The sequence below is a fragment of the Papio anubis genome, chromosome 15 (assembly GCF_008728515.1).
Source record: "Papio anubis isolate 15944 chromosome 15, Panubis1.0, whole genome shotgun sequence".
Lineage (NCBI taxonomy): Eukaryota > Metazoa > Chordata > Mammalia > Primates > Cercopithecidae > Papio > Papio anubis.
Window position 1 is genome coordinate 10,608,606 of NC_044990.1, and position 20,068 is coordinate 10,628,673.

General features: G+C 37.1%; 1 protein-coding gene across 1 annotated transcript in view; it reads left to right on the forward strand.

Moving 5' to 3' along the window:
* Positions 1-20,068, forward strand: part of RXFP2 (relaxin family peptide receptor 2) — a 212,646-nt gene that overhangs the window by 135,036 nt on the left and 57,542 nt on the right. Inside the window, exon 3 of the mRNA XM_003913736.5 lies at positions 6,575-6,669. Coding sequence (XP_003913785.5) covers positions 6,575-6,669 — 95 coding nt within the window. The remainder of the gene's footprint in view (positions 1-6,574; positions 6,670-20,068) is intronic.

Sequence of the window (20,068 nt, forward strand, 5' to 3'; positions counted from 1 at the left end):
ACTCCTGTATCTAAAGAAATACAGTTGGGGTCATTAATAAAGAAAATCTTTTTATCTGAAAAAAAATTCCCGAGTTAGCAGGATGAAAACTTTTCTGCATACTTCAGGCAGCTGTCAGAATGAGGGAAATGAGGTAATCGAGAAACGGAGCACAGATCAATGTTCACACTCGCGCAAAAGGCGAGATAGGAGAAGAGAGAGAGAGGAATGGTCGTTGTGGGTTTTAAGCTCAGATGAGGGCCCCTGTGGGCTCAGCCAGGTCTGTGTTTTATAATCCTATCAAATGTAGAGCTGGCATAATGAATTCGAAATGAATTTAGATAAAAATGATTTGTGACTTTTCACTTTAAATCAAAGATCATTACCCAGCAATATACATGGTTGGCACTCTATAAATAAAAATACATTTATTCAGGGTAAACTTAATACACAGACTTGGAAATTTAAACAGCCCCCAATAACGTTCTAATTTATTTTATGTTCCCTGAAGTTTTCAAATGAAGGCACTGAAAGATTATGATACATATGCCTTAGAAAATAGCACCTGTTGACTAAATGCATATTGAGGTTCAGTCACATTACACAGAATTTCGGAAAGACAAAAGAATTTAATGTTCAGGAATTGTTTTGTGAATAATAAAAGGAATGCCAGCTCTGGAAGTAATCTTTGAATAATTCACTATAAGAAAATTGGGAATAGTATATAATGTAGAACACATTCCAAAAGAAGAAAAGCTCTGGAAAGAAAAATTAAATTTGTGTATTCATTTATGCAATATACACAGCACATGCCTCTAGGCCAATCACATCAGATTTAGTCTTGTAAAACTAAGGATTACACTGATGATTTCCAGATTTATCTGTCTGTTTGAGTTACGTTTTATTGTGGCAAACACAGCAGCAACAATAAAGTCAAAGTCTCCAGTGGCTTACACAATAAACATGTATGTCTTGTCTATGGGTCTGTGGCTGTTGTGTGGCTCTTCTGGGCCTGGCTGAACTCTGGTTCAAGCATGGCCCATGTGACTCTCATTCTGGCTAAGGAATGGAAGAGTACAAACGACCATGCCATACCACAAAAGCACACTTAAAACCTCTGCTGGGCTCACGCCTGTAATCCCACCACTTTGGGAGACCGAGGCGGGTGGATCACGAGGTCAGGAGATTGAGACCATCCTGACTAACACGGTGAAACCCCATCTCTACTAAAACAAACAAACAAACAAACAAACAACAAACAAAAAAATTAGCTGGGCGTGGCGGGCGCCTGTAGTCCCAGCTCCTTGGGAGGCTGAGGCAGGAGAAAGGCGTGAACCCAGGAGGTGGAGCTCGCAGTGAGCTGAGATGGCGCCACTGCACTCCAGCCTGGGCGACAGCGCCACACTCCCTCTCAAAAAACAAACAGACAAACAAACAAACAAGCCTCTGCTGGAAGGTGGCATATGTCACATCGAGTCACATTCAGTTGGTGAAAACAAGTCTCATGGCCAAGGCAAAAGTCAATGGAGCAGAGAACTATATACTACCCACTGAGAGGCCCTGCCAAGGCACATGGCTAAATGTGGGGGCACATACTCTTATTACAGGGAGTGGAATAATTGGGAACAGTAATGGAATATACCATAATATCTCTAATACGCTTTTTGAGTATCCACCCAGTTTTTGGTCTAGCCTGCAATCTTGGGTCACTGCAACCTCCGCCTCCCGGGTTCAAGTGATTCTCCTGCCTCAGCCTCCCCAGTAGCTGGGATTACAGGCACCCGAGGAGGCTCTCAGTTTCACACAGAAGCAAGAATCTGTTTTACTTCCTTCTACCCTTCAGACTTACTTTGGCGTGTGTGCCTTGATACCACTGGGAGAATAGTTGACACTATTTCTTAATCTCTCAATCCATCAATCAAGAGGGACAGAGCTGAGGTTTCACCTAATGACCTTCGCAACTCAGATTGTTCCCCTCCCTGAAACGCTATCAAACTTTTGGTCTGCGTTTTTCATTTTGGTTCTTACCTAACTTCTTAGTATTCATATATCTTGTGCATGACTTTATTTTACATTCCCGTTAAAAGATCGTTTTGTGGGGTACACAATCTTTAGTTGTCAGTTATTTTTTCTCAGAACTGTGAGCATTACTACACTTCCAGCTTCCGTTGCTGTTGTTGACAAGTCTGCTAACATTCTAATTTTCCCTTTGTAGGTGATCTGTCTTTTCCCTCTGGTTTCTTTTATATTATACTATTTCAAAACTGAATGTGTAAATACAGATTCATTTTATTTGTCCTGCCTAGCAGAAGTTGTCCTTGCTATATCTATAAATTCTTGTATTTTATCAGTTCTAGAAAATTCTCGATAATTATCTCCTCAGATATTATCTCCTCTTCATTCTCACTAGTTTCTCCTGTGGGGACTATAATTAGCTGTGTGTTGAAATTTTTCCTGCTTTCCTTCTAGTCTCTTCTTTCATTTTTTTTTCCATTCCCTGTTTATCTATGCTGCCTTCTGGGAACTTTCTTCACTCCCTTATTTCCATTTACACCTTATTTTATCAACTATGTCTTGACAGCTCTTTACCGTATCCATTGAGTTTTAAAATTTTGGGAACATATTTTTCATTTCTGAAAATTCTCTTTGTTGCTTTTTGATGCTTTCTTATTCCTTATTTATTCTTGTAATTGCAGTCTTTAAATATTTTACATTCCATAACTGATCATCTCAATATTTGAAGTATGTGGGGTTCTAAATTTATTGCTTTGTTTCTGTCAACTTTTACCCATATATCCCTGGTTGATCTTTGATAATGAGCTCATATTTAGTTGATTTTAACCTGGATAAAATGTAGGGGTTTCAATTAAGGATATTTTTATTATGGAGCTTGCATTTCTTTTGCAATGGTGCTACAGGACACCGCCTTTCATAGTCTTTAGCCTGATCCTTCGAGGAAGCTCTGGCTTAGCTCTCAGATTTGGCCACTGACTCAAGGCCTAAAAGTTGTAGTGCTGCTATCTGCATTTTTTGCAAACCAGTCTTGCCTTTTACATTTGTTTACTGTGCTCCATTGCCATTTCGGCATTTGGTTTTTATTTTTGTCATGTATTTTCCCTTTAGATTCGATTCCCCTCATTCTGAAGACTCCAGAAATGCAACAAAATTGTTTTATGCAGGAGCTATTACAGCATTTTCAAGCAAGAAGTCTTTTCAGTGTATCTAATCTACCATACTGCCAGTAGTGGATGTCTCAGGGTTATTTTTTACTCTGGGTTCGTAGCTATGCTCCTAATAGTTGAGCTTGCCAAGACTTGAAATTCCCAGACAAATGGAGCATGACTTAAATTATTTTAAACTTAGAACATCAAAATTAGAACACTTAAGCCCAGGCATGGTGGCTTATGCTTATAATCCCAACACTTTGGGAGGCTGAGGTGGGAGGATTGCTTGAGCCCAGGAGTTCAAGACCAGACTGGGTAACATAGGGAGACCCCATGTCTACAAAAAAAGAATACGAAAAATTAGTGGATGTTGTCACATACACCTGTGATCTTAGCTACTCAGGAGGTTGAGGTAGAAGGATTGTTTGGGCCTGGGAGGTTGAGGCTGCAGTGAGCAATGATAACACCACTGCACAAGACCCTGTCTAAAAAAAGAAAAAAAAAAGAAACCCTAAATTTAGACTTTCTTAATCAAAATGGACCCTGTGCCAGAACTGGTTTGCTCAACTGATGGACACACTATGTTGACTATGCTGATGAGATTAGGTGATTGCTAGGTTTGCTGTGCCCACAGGGTGCAAATAAATCTTACTGAATAATGACAATGTTATAATCTCACATATAAAGGCTAATATATAGTTATAATCACAAATACTTAGCTAGTATGGCTGAATTACTCAGATTTTACTATAACTTGATTTATGGTAAGGAGGCTATTCAAGGGAACATTGCCATTATTGGCCTGCTATCATGAGCTTGGGATTCGGATGTTTATTATTCTATAATTTATCTTTTTGAGGACAGATCTTACCTATTCATATAATTTGTTCTTTGAATATCAGTATGTCTGGTTTCCCCCAAAACAGAAAGTGATACTAACTGCTAATGGATCAGGTTTGGTGAATAAGAGGCTATATAAAGTGAAAAGGCTATAGAAGTGAGAAATGTTTACGAGGCTATACTCTCACTAAGCAGAGTAAGTGTTTAGTAAATATCTTAATTGAAAACATTCATTTGGAAAGATAATGAATTATGCCCTATATAAAAAACAATCACGCAATCATGAAAATGTGTTAAAATTAGGGTTTCTGACCATTTTTAAATAAATTATGTTCTTGATTTAAGAATTTTATATTTAACAATAGTTTCCAAGATGTATATAAAAATGACAGGAGAAGCTAAGAAAATGTCTGCGCCCTCCCCCCACCACATAGAACTAGGTAATTAATGCTTTCAGTAAATAAATGCCCTTGAATTAGCCAGAATTATATTGAATTGTTTTATACAGTAAATAATATATTCACATGAGCTTTTATAGTATTATTGCTAAAAGTAAGGGTCCTACCAACAGCAGACTGGGATGAAGGGATGAGCTGATTCAGGCAAGGATCAATAAAACACACTTGTGCAGATTCAAAGTTAATTATCCAGTGAAGATTCAGTTTGCACAAGTCTTTCGTCTCAGCTCTGCATGAAGCACTCTCTGGAGCCTCCTTACCAACTGTGGCTCTAAGAATAGAGTAAATTCATTCACTCTTATTTAAACACATATATTATATCCCTGTGTAAATGTCAATCATTTCAGTTTCAGTGCAAAAGACTGGATATTCACACCAGATAAGTCAAAGTTAAAACATATTAAATAAAATGGTATTTCAAAGCTTGCATATTCTACCTATAAAAACCAGTGAGCTAAAGATGTTCCTATTATTTATAATTATTGATTCCTGAATGTTTGTGTTAATATATTTCAAAGATTAACATTGAAAAGCCTCACAGAAAGGAATAACAATACCATGAAGAAATCTAAACTAATTTCTTTGACATCTTGACATTTCTTATTTCTCCAAAAATTACATTTTCATAGAAAATATATTTGTACTTCAAATACACTTATGATGGACAATTCATGGTATTTAATTGCATGGTATTTATTAAAAACTCATGCTCAAAATTTCAGTACCAGAAACTAGCATCCATCATCTCGACAGCAAAACACAAAACGTGAGAAAAACTAATCATTCCTTTAAGTGAAATAAGGTAATTTTTACCTAAAAAGGCCTCGAGGTTAGTGAGGGAAAAAAAGATGCTTGAAATGTAAGAAAAGATCTTGAAGTATTTCTTTTCATCTTTATTCTCTCTGTTGCTTTTTCTTTTGATTTGAAAGATCAGATGAGACCACATATAAATGTATCTGGGAGGTGTCTTCGGGAATTTAACTCACTTCTTAAAAAGAGAAAAGAACTAAATACATTATGTGATAAATACAGTATTTTTTATTGTAAATTCTGTTTGAATCCTTGCTCTTTCAAAGGCTACAATGAAAGAAAGAACAAGGAAAACCCCATATTTTATGATTTGTGATGACAATAGTCACCACAAGATAGTTTTTTCAGTGTTGTTAGCACACAGTTAACAACAATATATAAGAGAATCTGCATCGTTCAGTCACAAAATCTTCTCTCCAAATCAGAACTACACTACAAACTGTATTCTAGATAGATATTTCCCTGTTAGTAAAATATAAACTCAGACATGGAAATTCTACATCTTTTTGGAGAAGTCTTAATGATTACACTGGGATCAACAGAATCCTACAACCAAAAGTCCCTTTTTATACTTTAGCTTGTACTAACTATGCTGTTGAGAAAGCTGCTTTCAGGATGTAAGAACTAAATTACTATTAGTGTTTTCTAATAGGTGTGCAATACAGAGCTGGAAGGAAGAATAAAATTATTCACTTCAAGAAAAAGGAATATGATTATGGGGGAAGTATGTGAAGTGAAAAAATATTGTATGAATGTTTTACAGTAATTATTTAACACAACACCATATATTTAAATTATCTTGTTATATGTCATTTGAAAAAATGTAAGTACATTTGAATAGAAGTGGGTGTTCTTTGTGTATCTGTAAGTAAGCAGCTTGTTGACATTTGTTTATTGCATGAAAATATAATTGTAAAGAGTTTCATAGCCTATTCAGTGTAAGCCTATATCCTTCATATTTAAGAACTTCGATATATGTTTGGATTTAAATGACAGCAAATTGTTGTACATGCTTTGGAGGAAAAAAATTTTTAAGTGATTAAAAAATGTTTCTTATCGAATAATATCAAAGTCCTATTATACTTCCTTTTATACACCATAATGAATTAGTGATCAAGAACACAAGTGTAGATTTAAACTAAAAGAAACAAAAAACAAAGAACAAAAAAGACAGCCTGCATAGTGACAAGAATCCGTCTCCCCTCATGCCAGTAAAGTTCTAGCTGTGAGCATGCTCAGAACATGGGAGGCACTGAAGTTACTACATCAGAACTCCTGCTGAGGTATGAGGAGGATACGTCTAATAACTCAATTGCTGTAAACCTATGATTATTTTTCTGCTTTTAAACATCTCTTCAGCCTCAGATTGATTACAATGTTCTTTCTACTTCATTTCATCGTTCTGATCAATGTCAAAGGTAAGGCTGCTACTTTCTCGCTTTAAATGAGTGCAATTCCCAAAGAATACATTTCTATGTAGTTCTATGGCAATTGTAAAAAATGTATTAGGGTGTTTAAAAAAAAAAGGACATCAAATTTGCCTTGTATTTGTCATTACCTTTCATTGCTTTTAGTCCCATACAGCCTAGTAATTTTTAGATGCAACAAATTTTTCATGGAAGCATGCCTTTGTATGTTATTAAAGCTGTAGATAAAGTACGTCAAAAAACAATGTTGACTATATCAATTAAAACGCAGAAAATATTTTTGGCATTTGTTTTAAAAAGTATGACAAATTAATAAACTAAAATTGTGTTTTGTGGAATTTCAACCTGTTGAAATATGTCCATAAAATTCATGTACTTGTTAGTAACTATCTTGCGTTAATGTAATTAAACTGGGAACTCCAAAGCCACAGGCAGATCTAAAAAACAGTATCCGTCTCTGAGAGTAAACCTCTCTAAAATAAAGTTATTAAATGTCTATAAAAGTGCATTTACTTAGATAATTTTCTTTTGCTTTTAATTTGTGGAAATTTTTATTTCAGTCAAACTCTTAATTTTCAAGTCAGCACCATTTTCATTGTTAAGCTCACCAAAAAATAAAACTTAAATCTTCACTTGCTTTTAAAGAAAAAGATTCGTTGTCAGCCTATACATTCATAAACAACCTATTAATCATACCCAAGGTTTGCTGAGGTTTATTATTCAAAAATGTTTATATTTTAATTCGTATTTTTTCTTAAAGAATTTTGATAAACCTCTGAGAATAAAGGTTAAAATTTGAAATTGTTTTTATTTTCTGAAAAATTCATTTTAGGTTTTTTAAATATTCAGTTTTATTAAGTGAATTCCAAGTGAATATTTTAAATCTTGAAACAAAGTGCAACATTTATGAGGAATTATTTTAAAATTTCTAACAAACAAAAGATTTTTAAAAGATTTAAAATATCTAAATTTTATTTTGAATTTAAAAGAATATTAAAACTTTACTTCAAATATTTAAAATACATATCTCCGTACACCTAGCATGACTTTTATTTTATATTTTAATATCTCTTACATGAAAAACTTAGTATTAACTAAGAAGAAACAATATATGAACTCACCTGGCATGCAATACAGTTGTAGTAAGCAGTCTATTGCTTTATTTAAGGTCCTATTTAAGGTCCTACTTCAGAAGTTCATGTTCTATCCACATTTGAATATTCAATTTTATATTTTTTAAGAATTTTATATATTTTAAGAATATATAGCTACAAAGTGGTTTCTTGAATTTAAGACAAGTCATAGAGATCATCTGTGCCCTTTAAAAAAATATTTAATTTACAGGACTGTAACCATAGTTTAACCAATTTTACTATATTTTTGCTTTTACACATGATAATGCATTTAATTGATTTTGCTTAAACCGTTTATGAGATGAAAAACATCTACTACTAAAATAACATTTTGTGATTTACCATAATGTAAAGTCACCCTTTCAACTAAAAACAAAAATTCAACTAATAATTGTCGTTTGATTTTATTTCTAAGTAAAAGCCATATTTCAAACTCCTAGTACCAACGTAACAAATATTTGTTGATTAATTATAATCTCTGGGAATTTTTGTTTTCGAATTTTGTATTACTGTTGACTACTAATTTAAACATTTATGTTTAAAATGATTTCTTTTCAAAGCAAGACACATTAATCAATGCTTTGACATTTTATTTCTACTTATAAAAATAATAGGATTTGCTCTATAATTAGTAAAACTTTTTTCTTTTTCACAATAAAATTGTGGACAATTAAAATGGTAAGGCTTTTCATAGTAACCAAAGAAAGTTCATTTAGAATTGCCTAAAAGTAAGGGTTGTCTTTTTAATTTAAATAATATTTGTGATAGACTCTTAGGCCAGATCTAAACAAAACAGAAAATTAGAAATGATGTGATCATCTGCTCTCCTCTGACCATCATCACTCTGGAGTACCTAAGGAATGAGTGACTGACTGCCTTAAGCTACAGGCACTAATAGACAACTACGCATAACGCATAACGTATCTTATTATTATTACATGTATTTTATCATTAATTTATTCACTGTGTATCTTTGTTAACCAGCTTCAAACTACTTTTTAAAAAACATTTCTTAATGGACAAATTAAGAACCATATTACAAATAAAAAACATGGGCTTATGTAGGAAATTAAAAGCATGAAGTATTAAGGCTGCTACTTGGTAACTACCAATTATGTTTTGTGGAATTTCAACCTGTTGAAATATGTCCATAAAATTCAAGTAATTGTTACTAACTATCTCGCATTAACATAATTAAACTGGGAACTACAAAGCCACAGGCAGATCTAAAAACAGTATCTGTCTCTAAGAGTAAACCTGTCTAAAATAAAGTTATTAAAACCAACTTTAAACTTTTAAAAAACATTTCTTAATGGCCAAATTAGGAACCCTATTACAAATCAAAAACATGGGCTTATGTAGGAAATTAAAAGCATGAAGTATTGAGGCTGCTACTTGGTAACTACCAATTGCTACTTACTCAAATAATTTGATTAACCTCCAAAACAGGTTATCCAAAATTGGGCCTGAACAGTATTTTGAGGGGAGCAGTGTTTGACTGCCCCCTAGTGGCCAAGCTCAAGGCACGCCTGGCGTGGTCCTTTCTTAGGGATGTCAGTTTCACTTGGCCACTCTGACTTGAGAAAAGGTTTTCCATCTGAATTTTAATTTCACACCTTTATATTCATGCTGTGGACAGTTGTGAAAATCAAGTATATTTCAGGCCAGTCATCCCAAAGACTGACCTGCTTGCGGGCTGAATGAAGTCCACTGTGAGGGAGAAGGAAAAAGATTGGGAACATGGGAGTTAAAACCTTTAGAGACGTGTTATCCCAGAAGATGCCAGCTAAATACATCTCACAACAGATGCTTACTTGTGTGCTCATCTTACTGTGAATAAATATGACCAGATGTAATCAAAGAGTTTTAAGGCCTCTCACTGGAAGTGACAAAATTGCCTGCCATGTGAATTTTAGAGGCAAAATTGGGATGCTGCTTTCTAATAGGTTGATATTGAAAAATGGCACATTTTCTGGCCAGGCACGGTGGCTCAAGCCTGTAATCCCAGCACTTTGGGAGGCCAAGACGGGCAGATCACGAGGTCAGGAGATCGAGACCATCCTGGTTAACACGGTGAAACCCCATCTCTACTAAAAAACAGCCAGGCGAGGTGGCGGGCGCCTGTAGTCCCAGCTACTCAGGAAGCTGAGGCAGGAGAATGGCATGAACCCAGGAGGCGGAGCTTGCAGTGAGCTGAGATCGGCCACAGCACTCCAGCCTGGGCGACAGAGCGAGACTCCGTCTCAAAAAAAAAAAAAAAAGAAAAAGAAAAATGGCACATTTTAATTCCGGAATATAGTAACCCAAATAAAATTCAATTAACAAAGAATGGTTTTGTATAGATAGTTATGCAACAAAAACTGCACCTAATTTTTAGGAGTACATATCTATTTAAGAGCCCAGAATGGCTTGGTTTACTTATTTGGTCAACATATAACTCAACATTCTTTGGGTAAAATGAGTGTGCTTGTTTCACATGTGAAGTAGTAGTGGAATTAGAGGCCAAATTATCTACAAACAAAAAATAAGCTTCTCATATGCTTTACTCACCTGTACTTCCAGGTGTTTTGTATGTATTTTTAAAAATTAAGTTTGCAATGAAGGTCAATGTTGCTATCAGAAAAGTGCCCTGAAGCCAAAATAAAACAGCTGATTCAACAGTCATGTGATAAACAGACTTCTGAGTGTTTTAAGATGCAAAAAGAATTGTGACTGTGGCCAGGCGCGGTGGCTCACACCTGTAATCCTAGCACTTTGGGAGGCAAGCAGATCATTGAGGTCAGGAGTTCGAGACCAGCCTGGGAAACATGGTGAACTCCCATCTCTATTAAAAATACAAAAATTAGGCAGGCATGGTGGTGCACACCTGTGGTCCCAGCTACTTGGGAGGCTGAGGCAGGAAGAGTGCTTGAACCTGAGAGGCAGAGGTTGCAGTGAGCCGAGACCGCACCACTGTACTTCAGCCTGGGCAACAGAGCAAGACTCCGTCTCGAAATTAAAAAAAAAAAATTTAAAGAATTGCGATTGAAAATGTAACTTTATTACAAAGTAAAAAGCCTTTACAATATGTTCAGCGTGACTGATAAAGTTCTAGCCCTCCTTTCCCATCCTCCCCCTTCCCATTGTTCTGACACAGGCCCTGTCCAAGCCTCTCTCCTCTCCTTCCCACCTTTATTTATTCTCCCCTCCTCCCTGCCTTTGCAGGCATCTGTCTCAGATGCTCTCCCGGCCTGTCTTCCCTCCATTTTCATGTCTCGCCCTTCTACCCCCATCCCTATCTTCCTGGTGTCCTCACCTCTGAAATCTCCCTTCTACTCTCCTTGGGTCTGCTCTTCAACTCTCTTGCTCTCCGAGTTCCTATCTCCTCCAGCTCTGCCTTTGTACTGGCTACATCACATTCTTGGTAACTCTCACATCTGCTCCATCCTAATTGGTCAATTCTGGCTTTTCATTTCCACCTTGGAATACCTCTATCCCTCAATTTGCCCCCTTTCTCAAGTATTCCTCTCTCTAATCACCTCCTGTCTTTGCCGAGCTCCCTCCCCAGGGGCTTCCTGGATCTTCTTTGTCTCCCTCTTTTGGCCTTTGCCTTCTTTCTATTATTTGTCTCTATCCCACAGTCTCCTGGCCTGACCAGTGGTCACCATGTCTGTTGCTTGCTAGAATACACGCCCAAACACCACCAAATGAATATTGTATCTCTGTATTACTTCAATACTGGTGTGCTGTCTTTTTCTAGGTCCAATGATTTGTCTACAATTCTAAAATCCAGAAAGCTCAGAAAACTGAGTTGATCACCTTTGCCTACAAAATCTGGTCAGAATTGGCCAGGAGCTATTTAGATTCTTTATGCACTTATTGTAAAATTTCATACATTGTGCTATAGAAAAATGTTCATGTGTTTGGTTATGGAACTTTGCCCCAAGCCAGTAGGAAATGTTACATAGTTCATAGCATATGCATTAACTTTCTAAAATCACAAAAATATTATAAATTCTGCAACATATCTCTCCAAAGGGTTTCTGCTATGGTGGTACAGATCTCCATTAGCCATGCCCCTCTACAGATCACCAACTGTTCCGTGCCATATTATTCTCGAGTGGTATAATGGCTATTTTATTTGCCCAAGGAAATTGTGTTAATAGAATGTGTCTGATGAAGGAAAGATAATTTTAACTAATTCTCCTTTTCTCTGATTCCAGTTTATTTTCTATTCAATCGCTAGGTTATTTTTTTTTTCAGTGACTATATTTTTTATTCCGGTTATTCCAACTGTGTTTAAAGCTGTCTGGGGTTTCATAAACTTTCATTCTTATTTCATGATATCTTCCTTCCATTAGTTCTTTGAGAATTTTAATCATGCAGAGTTTAAACTAGTCTTTAAAGCTTTATCAGATGGGCGCGGTGACTCACGTCTGTAATACCAGCACTTTGGGAGGCTGAGGTGGGCGGATCACCTGAGGTCGGAAGTTTGAGACAAGCCTGGCCAACATGGTGAAACCTTGTCTCTACTAAAAATACAAAAAATTAGCCGGACATGGTGGCGTGTGCCTGTAGTCCCAGCTACTTGGGAGGCTGAGGCAGAAGAATCGCTTGAACCCAGGAGGTGGAGGTTGCGGTGAGCCGAGATTGTGCCACTGCACTCCAGCCTGGGTGACAGAGTGAGGCTCCATCTTAAAAAAAAAAAAAAAAGTTCTATCATCTCTTTCCCAGGTATGAATTCCCCCTTTTTGTGGAGCCCTGGACATTTCATAAATTTGGAAGAATGCTTCTCCTGCATGCAGCTCCTCAAAGTAGTCTCAAAAGTAATTCCACATAGCCCAGGGAGTGTTCAGATCTGAACTGTCATATATGTTAGCATCTCAGAGATTTTGCCTGTGGGTGATCCAGTTCCAAATCTCATGCCCATTTGCAGCGGTATCACCACAGCTTCCCCTACTGGCCATGAGCAAGCATTATTTAAATCATAGTCTTTGGTGGTCAGAGTTATTCCATACCCCATGCATTGTCAGGGGCTCAGTCCCAGTGGTTGACTTCATGCAGATCCCAGCCTCTGCCAGTTGGGCTGCACTAAGCCCCTTTCTCAAACTGGCATTGAACCCAGTTCTGATTGTTTCTCCAGTCCCAGCTCCCTGCAGAACAAGCGGCTTTACGTCCTCTCGCAACAGTGCCTTTTTCTGAATTCATGTTCTATGGAGAGCTTTCTCTTCTATAACCCAAATGTGTTCATGGAAAAGCATAATATCGGTGTTTTCTGTGTCTACGGAAGAGTATGATGTGAGAGCATATTCAGGGTTTTCTCACAATGGATGACATTGATCCAGAAGTTCAGCAAAGAAGGTAGCTTTTGTCCTTCAGATTGTGCATTTTCAAAGATTGGACATGGGTGAACGTACACACACCAGAGATCTGGAGTCGTGAAGTGCTACACAAACATTAACAGATTAGGAGACGGGAGGCAGCAGAGCAACAAGGATGCTGGATTTGGGGTCAGCAAACCCATGTTCAAGTCATAGCCTTGTTCAAGTTTGGCCTTTGGCATACCAAATAACTTCTCCGCTTCATCCGCAATACTTATATAATTATCGAGTTTCCAAGAACCACTTGTCATGATGTCAGAGACACAGATTCAACAACTCCAGCCCCTGAGGATTCAATAGCTCTATGGTGGGTCATGGGCTCTGCATGTTTAGGAAGCGGCCCAGGTGATTCTGATAAACCTGTTCAATGGACCATACACCTGGAAAAACTGGTCAAAATATACATGGGCTTTTTTTTCTTTGAGGTGCTAATTTTTGTTATATTCGTTGTGTGTGCCAGGATGGATAACTGGATTCACCTGGATTGTTTGACGCACTAATTCTACTTGAAATGGTGTTTCAAATTTGGAGGCAATAAGGACAAATTAAGTATTTGGGAAGAGAATATCTGAATCTACATTGTTTAATTATCAATATAAAGTTTCTTAACAATTAGTATAGTTCAAAAACTGCAATTAATATGCTAGTTTACCTGTAGAGCAGCCTTGAAGTTAATTACCACTCCCGCCTTTAAAAGAAATTAATAAACTCATAACACAAATGGCTAAGGAAGAATCTCTTCTGGTTTGGGGCCAGATTCTATTTCTTATCGGTCACCTGGCTTTCATTATCCAATTTTTTATTCGATTACAGCTCAGCCAGTAGACATCGGACAGGTCATTGCCTCTCTCTCTCTCTTTTTCTGTTATTCACACCTTGCCTGGGACATTGTTTCAACCCCATAGGTTAAAAAATAGTGTATCTATTGCTGTAGATATTTCTACTCCTAATTTCCTTTCATGTAAACCCATGTTATATAAGAGATGTAGAAGATACTGATTCTCTTTCATTCTGCCTTAAGAGCCACTGTAAAAATATTCCCTTAAAAGCCTCAACATTCAGTCTGAGGGTGAGATGATAGTCTTTATGTAAACTTTCTTATACATAGGAAAAGGATAATAATCTACACTGAGTGTTACGGGAAAACTCTTTTCCCTTATTTGAAGCCATTTCCTTTTTGGCTGTTTCCTGTTTCCCACTTTAAAATGCCGCTCTTACTGTAATAACTAAAGTTAAAATTAACCACTTGGAAAAATAAGTTGCTCTCCCTAAAAGCACAGGGTTGTGTACATGCTGTTATTTTTGTTCATTTTACCTGTGAATTGTAAGTTTTGAAAAGAATAAAGCATGAGAAAATTACCTGTGCTATGACCCGATTCTCAAAATTATATGGGCCACCTTACTCCAGCCTACATAGACTCCAGCTGAAAAATTACGAGAGGCCCTTTGCCACCGCTCCTCTTCCCTAGAAAATGGCTTAAAAAAAAAAAAAAAAAAGAAGATGGTGCCAAGCAAGTTTTTCACTTAAAAAACTGAACCATTGGTGTAAGATAAATGAAAAAAAGAAAATGAGCATAAAGCTTCTATCATATGCACTCAACCCACATTGACATCATCATCAGCAGACGTATGCCCAAGTTTGGCCTAAGCTTCTGACATGGATTAGCACTGAAGCACTGATGTGCTCTCCACTCCCACATACGGAGCTTTAGGTCTATGTGGCTCACTTACAGAAACAGCATTGCTATTCCTGAAAATGTTAATTAAGTTCAGACAACAATTTTTGAGGCATCTGCTTTACACTAAGAACTGAAAACTTCTCTAGCCATTGAATCAAAATTAATAAATTCCATTATTTTTAATGGCAAAAACCGCAATTTGTTTTGCACCAGCTTAATATAATAATAATGACATGCTATAAATACTACATAGAGGTATGTGCAAGATGGTTTGGGTAGAAAAAAGGGAAAGTTTGTACTGAGGAGTGGTTTTGAAGTCTCAGTAAAGTTTTTGCAAAAATGACTTCTGAGATGATTATCAAAGAAATAGGAAATACGGAAAACAGAACATGCTACAGTCTTAGTATCTGGAAATACAGAGAATAGAACATGCTACAATCTTAGTATCTTAATTATCTTCAAAGTTAGGGCTGCAAAGAATGTTTTCCTGACTGAACACAAGATAATTGTAAAAAGTGAAGGAGAACTGTTCACTGGCCCTGCTTGATCTGAAATCACTTTGGATGTTGTAGTTTGCTCATTTTCAAGACTATATAGTACGTCATTGAGAAACATTCCAGAAATGTTTATCCATTTTATTTTTCAAAGACACTTGGATTGTTTCTGGCTTGGGGCTATTGTGAATAATGCTGCTGTGAATGTTCTTGTAAGAATCTCTTGATGCACATGTGCATGAATTTCTATGGGCATTTACCTAGAAGTAAATCTACTGACTCATAGGGTTTGCACAACTTCAAACTTAGTAGATACTGACAAACTGTTTTCCAAAGCAGCTGCTCCAATTAACACTCCACCAGTGTATGAGAATTTGCATGATTTTACATCCTCACCAAATAGTGTATCATTGGGTTTTTTATTTTTAAATTATACCCATACTAGTAATCTTAGTGATATTTTATTGTGGTTTTAATTTGCATTTCCCTGATTATGAATTAGATTTAATACTTTTTCAGATGTTTTTTGTCATTCAGATATCCTCTTTTGTTCAGTACCTGTTCAAGTCTTTTGCCCATTTTTCTATTTACCATTCATTTTTTCTTTATTGATTAGTAGAACATCTATATGTTTGCTAATTACAGACCCTTTGCAAGTATCCTCTACTCTGCAACTTGTCTTTGCACTCTCTTAATGATGCCTTTTTAAAAAGACAGGCCAGGCATGGTGGCTCAAGCCTGTAATCCTAGCACTTTGGGAGGCCGAGGCGGGCAGATCATGAGGTCAGGAGATCGAGACTATCCTGGCCAACATGGTGAAACCCCATCTTTATTTAAAAAAAAAAAAAAATTGCCAGGCGTGGTGTTGTGCACCTATAGTCCCAGCTACTCGGGAGGCTAAGGCAGGAGAATCGCTTGCACCCGGGAGGCAGCAGTTGCAGTGAGCCAAGATTGAGCCACTGCACTCCACCAGTCTGGTGACAGAGCAAGACTCCATCTCCAAAAAAATAAATAAGAAGACGTTCTTAATTTGTATATTGTCTAATTTAAGTATCTTTTCCTTTATGATTAGTGCTTTTATTTGGTTTTTCTTCTTTGTAGTTTCCTTAATACATCTACCTCACAGTCATAAAGATTTTTTCTTATGTTATCCTAGAAACTGTATTGTTTCACCTTTCATATTTCATCCTATTATCTATCTAGAATTGAGCATCACCTCACCCCACTGCTCTGTAGTACAAACGTTTACATGTGTGTCTTTTTCCAAACTTTCTATTCTGTTCCATTGGTCTGTCTTTCAATCTTTCCACCAACATCACACTGCCTGAACTATTGTACCATTATAATATGTCTTGCCATACAGATAATGAGTCCTCTCTCCTTGTTCTCCTTCTTCGATGGTAGCCTGGCTCTTCGTGTTCTTTTGCATTTCCACATGCCTTTGAGAATCAACTTACCCATTCCCACACACATACTCCTGGGATTTTTATTGAGATTTCTTTGAATCTATAGACTGATTTGGGGAAAGAATGAACATCTTGAAAATATTGCCTTCCACTTATTTAGGTTTTTAATGTCTTTCACTAATAGTATACACTTTACATAAATGTCTTGCCCACTTTTGTTAGATTTATGCCTAAATATATGATACTGTTCATGCTATAGTAAAAGGTGTGATTTTTAAAACATTTCATTGTCTAATAGTTGCTGAAATATAAAAATACAATTGACTTTATAGAAACTTTGCAAAATTCACCAATGCTAAAAATTTATTATTTTAATATTCACAGTTATATTATTTATGAATAATTACAGTTTTATGTCTTCTCTTCCAATACGTATGCCATTAATTTACTTTCCTTACTTAATTCCATTGGCTAAGCCCTCTAGTACAACAATGAATAGATATAGTAGTAGTGGACACCATCAATCTCAAAGGGAAAGCCTTCAAAACCTCACTTATATGCTGTGGGATTTTATAGATAACACTTAATTAAATCAAGTAAGTTACCTGCTATTTTTAGTTTGCATAGTTATTTTAAAGTCAGGATCTGGCAGTTCCATCTCTGGAACCTCTCGTAAACAGAGTTAAAAACAAGTGACAAACTGCAAGAAAATATTTGTGAGTTACAGAACAGAGGACAAACCTCCCTAAAGAATTCTGGTTGCATTGCCAGATTCCGTTTTCTCACACGTGGTTCCAAACACTGGTCCTGACTATTGCTGTCAGGAATGAAAGTTTCACTGTCTCATCAGCATGAATTAGATGAAAAACAATCTTTTCAAAGGAATACATTTTTCATAAAGCCAAATGTATTCCTTTGAAAAGATTGTCTTTTCTTCTCCAGATACATTCTCTCTAATTTTTAACAATAAAATACTACTTTTCTAATAAATCCATGTTAAAATATATGGTAACTCGGAGTTTTAAAATCATCCTTATTTGACAAACTAAAACATCAGTAACTTTTGGCAGGTTTCTCTAAATTCTTTAATTGAATTTATTTGGTCTAAGAAATGCAAAAATCTAGAAACTTCTGATCTAACGCATGTTAGAGATGTCAGCGTATTGACAAAGAAAACGGAGCTGATGAATTAAGGAGATAAAGAGGAAGAAAAGGAATTTTTAGAAAATATGGAGGGAAAAAAGCTTTTAACCTGGGGACCAAGGTTGGATGTGTCAAATGCAGAAAACCAAGCAAGATGAGGACTATGAAAGAGCCATTGGATTTAGCGTCAAAAAGGATGACAGTGATTCTGGTGAGAAGAATGTCAGCAGAGCAGCAAGGTCAAGGTGGAAGCTATGGATTTAAGAATGAAAGTGTGGTAAGGAAGTGGAGATATTGACTGACTTGTACGGTTCTTCTGAGAAATTTAATTGTGAAGGGGAGGAGAGTATATCTCAGTTTTATAGGCAGGCAGATATAACAGGATTTGGGTTGGTTGACTGGTTTATTTGTTTTGAAGATGGGAGCTGTACAATAGAGAGACAAAGATACTGAAAATAGCTGGGTGGGGTGGCTCACGCCTGTAATCCCAGCACTTTGGGAGGCTGAGGTGGGTGGATCACCTGAGGTCAGAGTTCAAGACCAGCCTGACTGACATGGTGAAATCCCGTCTCTACTAAAAATACAAAATAAATTAGCCGAGTGTGGCGGTGCATGCCTGTAATTCCAGCTACTTGGGAGGCTGAGGCAGGAGAATCACTAGAAACCTGGAGGCGGAGGTTTCAGAGAGCCAAGATCATGCCATTGTACTCCAGCCTGGGTGACAAGTGTGAAAACCCATCTCAAAAAATACATATATATATGTGTGTATATATATATGTGTATATGTGTGTGTGTGTGTATATATATATAATATAGGAAAGAAAGGAAACAATGCAGAGTCTGAGAAAGTGAGGTCGAGTGGAGCACAGAACATAGATGGAAGGCTTTACTATGGGAAGGACAAGAGGCCTTCATTCTTTGTGCATCACAAAAGAATAATCCAGGGACTTGGTCTAGTCCTGTGCAGTTTCCATACACTCAGCACGAGCAGTCTAGGTGGATGGTACCCACGCTTACGTGAGGTGGGTCCTGCCCAAACACATGCTGCAGCGTCGGATGCAGGTACATTCATAAGTTGATGTGAATAGAATCTGGGATAATTCCCACTCAGAGGAAGAACAGCCAGTGAAAGTTCCATGAAACATAGCAGTCAATGAATCAGAGAGGAATTAAAACACAGAGGTGAAGGGACCAAGGTAGCACCTTCTCTCCACATTCCCCAAACCAAGTTCCCATCGGGCTTCCCCTTGCCTGTCTCCTTCACAATCCCCCTTTCCATGGTCTTCTCCCCTTCACCCACCACACTGCTCATTCTCTCCATTCACTCGCCTCAGGCAAGCTTTAGGAAGAAGGTAGTCTCTCAACTCATGTAGAAGGAGATGAACTTTACATACTAATAGATAAGATTTTTAACCTAAAATAATGCGTCTCTAAAGGTGGAGTTTTGGCAGTTTACCAGTCAGCAGAAATAATACTTTTGGAAGGGAAGTCTTCCTTCTTCCCTTAAATCCCTTATAACCCACCAACGGCCACAACTTCTGTTTGTGACCCACATAAAGGCACCCAGGCAAGCAGGATGTGGGGCTGACATCCATCCCTGGTAAGGATGATGTTGGCAGTTTGAAATTATCTTTTTTTCCAATATAAGTCAAAATGTATTGAGTCTACACTCTGTTCCACGAAGTTAGGCATCATTTCCCCAAATCTGTCTTTCTAACATCAGGCAGTCATCTGAAGAAGGAGGGGGCAATATTTTCTGCTCCCCCCACTGCCGAAAAAAATCTGTGAGTAGGGTCCTGAGGGACTTTTGCCAGCATAAAGTAGTGGCTTTGTCTCAGAAGAACATGACAGAAAATAAAGGTTGGGAGAAATTCCGTTAGGGCAGGAATCTCTGAAATGGAAAGGAGGTGGGGTAAATACATGTGAGTGAAACTGGATCAAAATACTGAATATAATAATTGATGTGGCCAAGAAACACCATCCAGGCAGGGAGTACCAAACAGCTGCATGAAAGGGTAAGATCGCCAAGTTTGGAAAATAACAACCACCACCACCACCACCACCACCACCAAGAGGCCAATTTCTCTTCACCTACCTTAACATAAAAGCCTTTCCTCGTTTTCTTCAAGCAAACAACAAATCATCTACCCAACAAAGGTGGACTTCTAGTAAAAT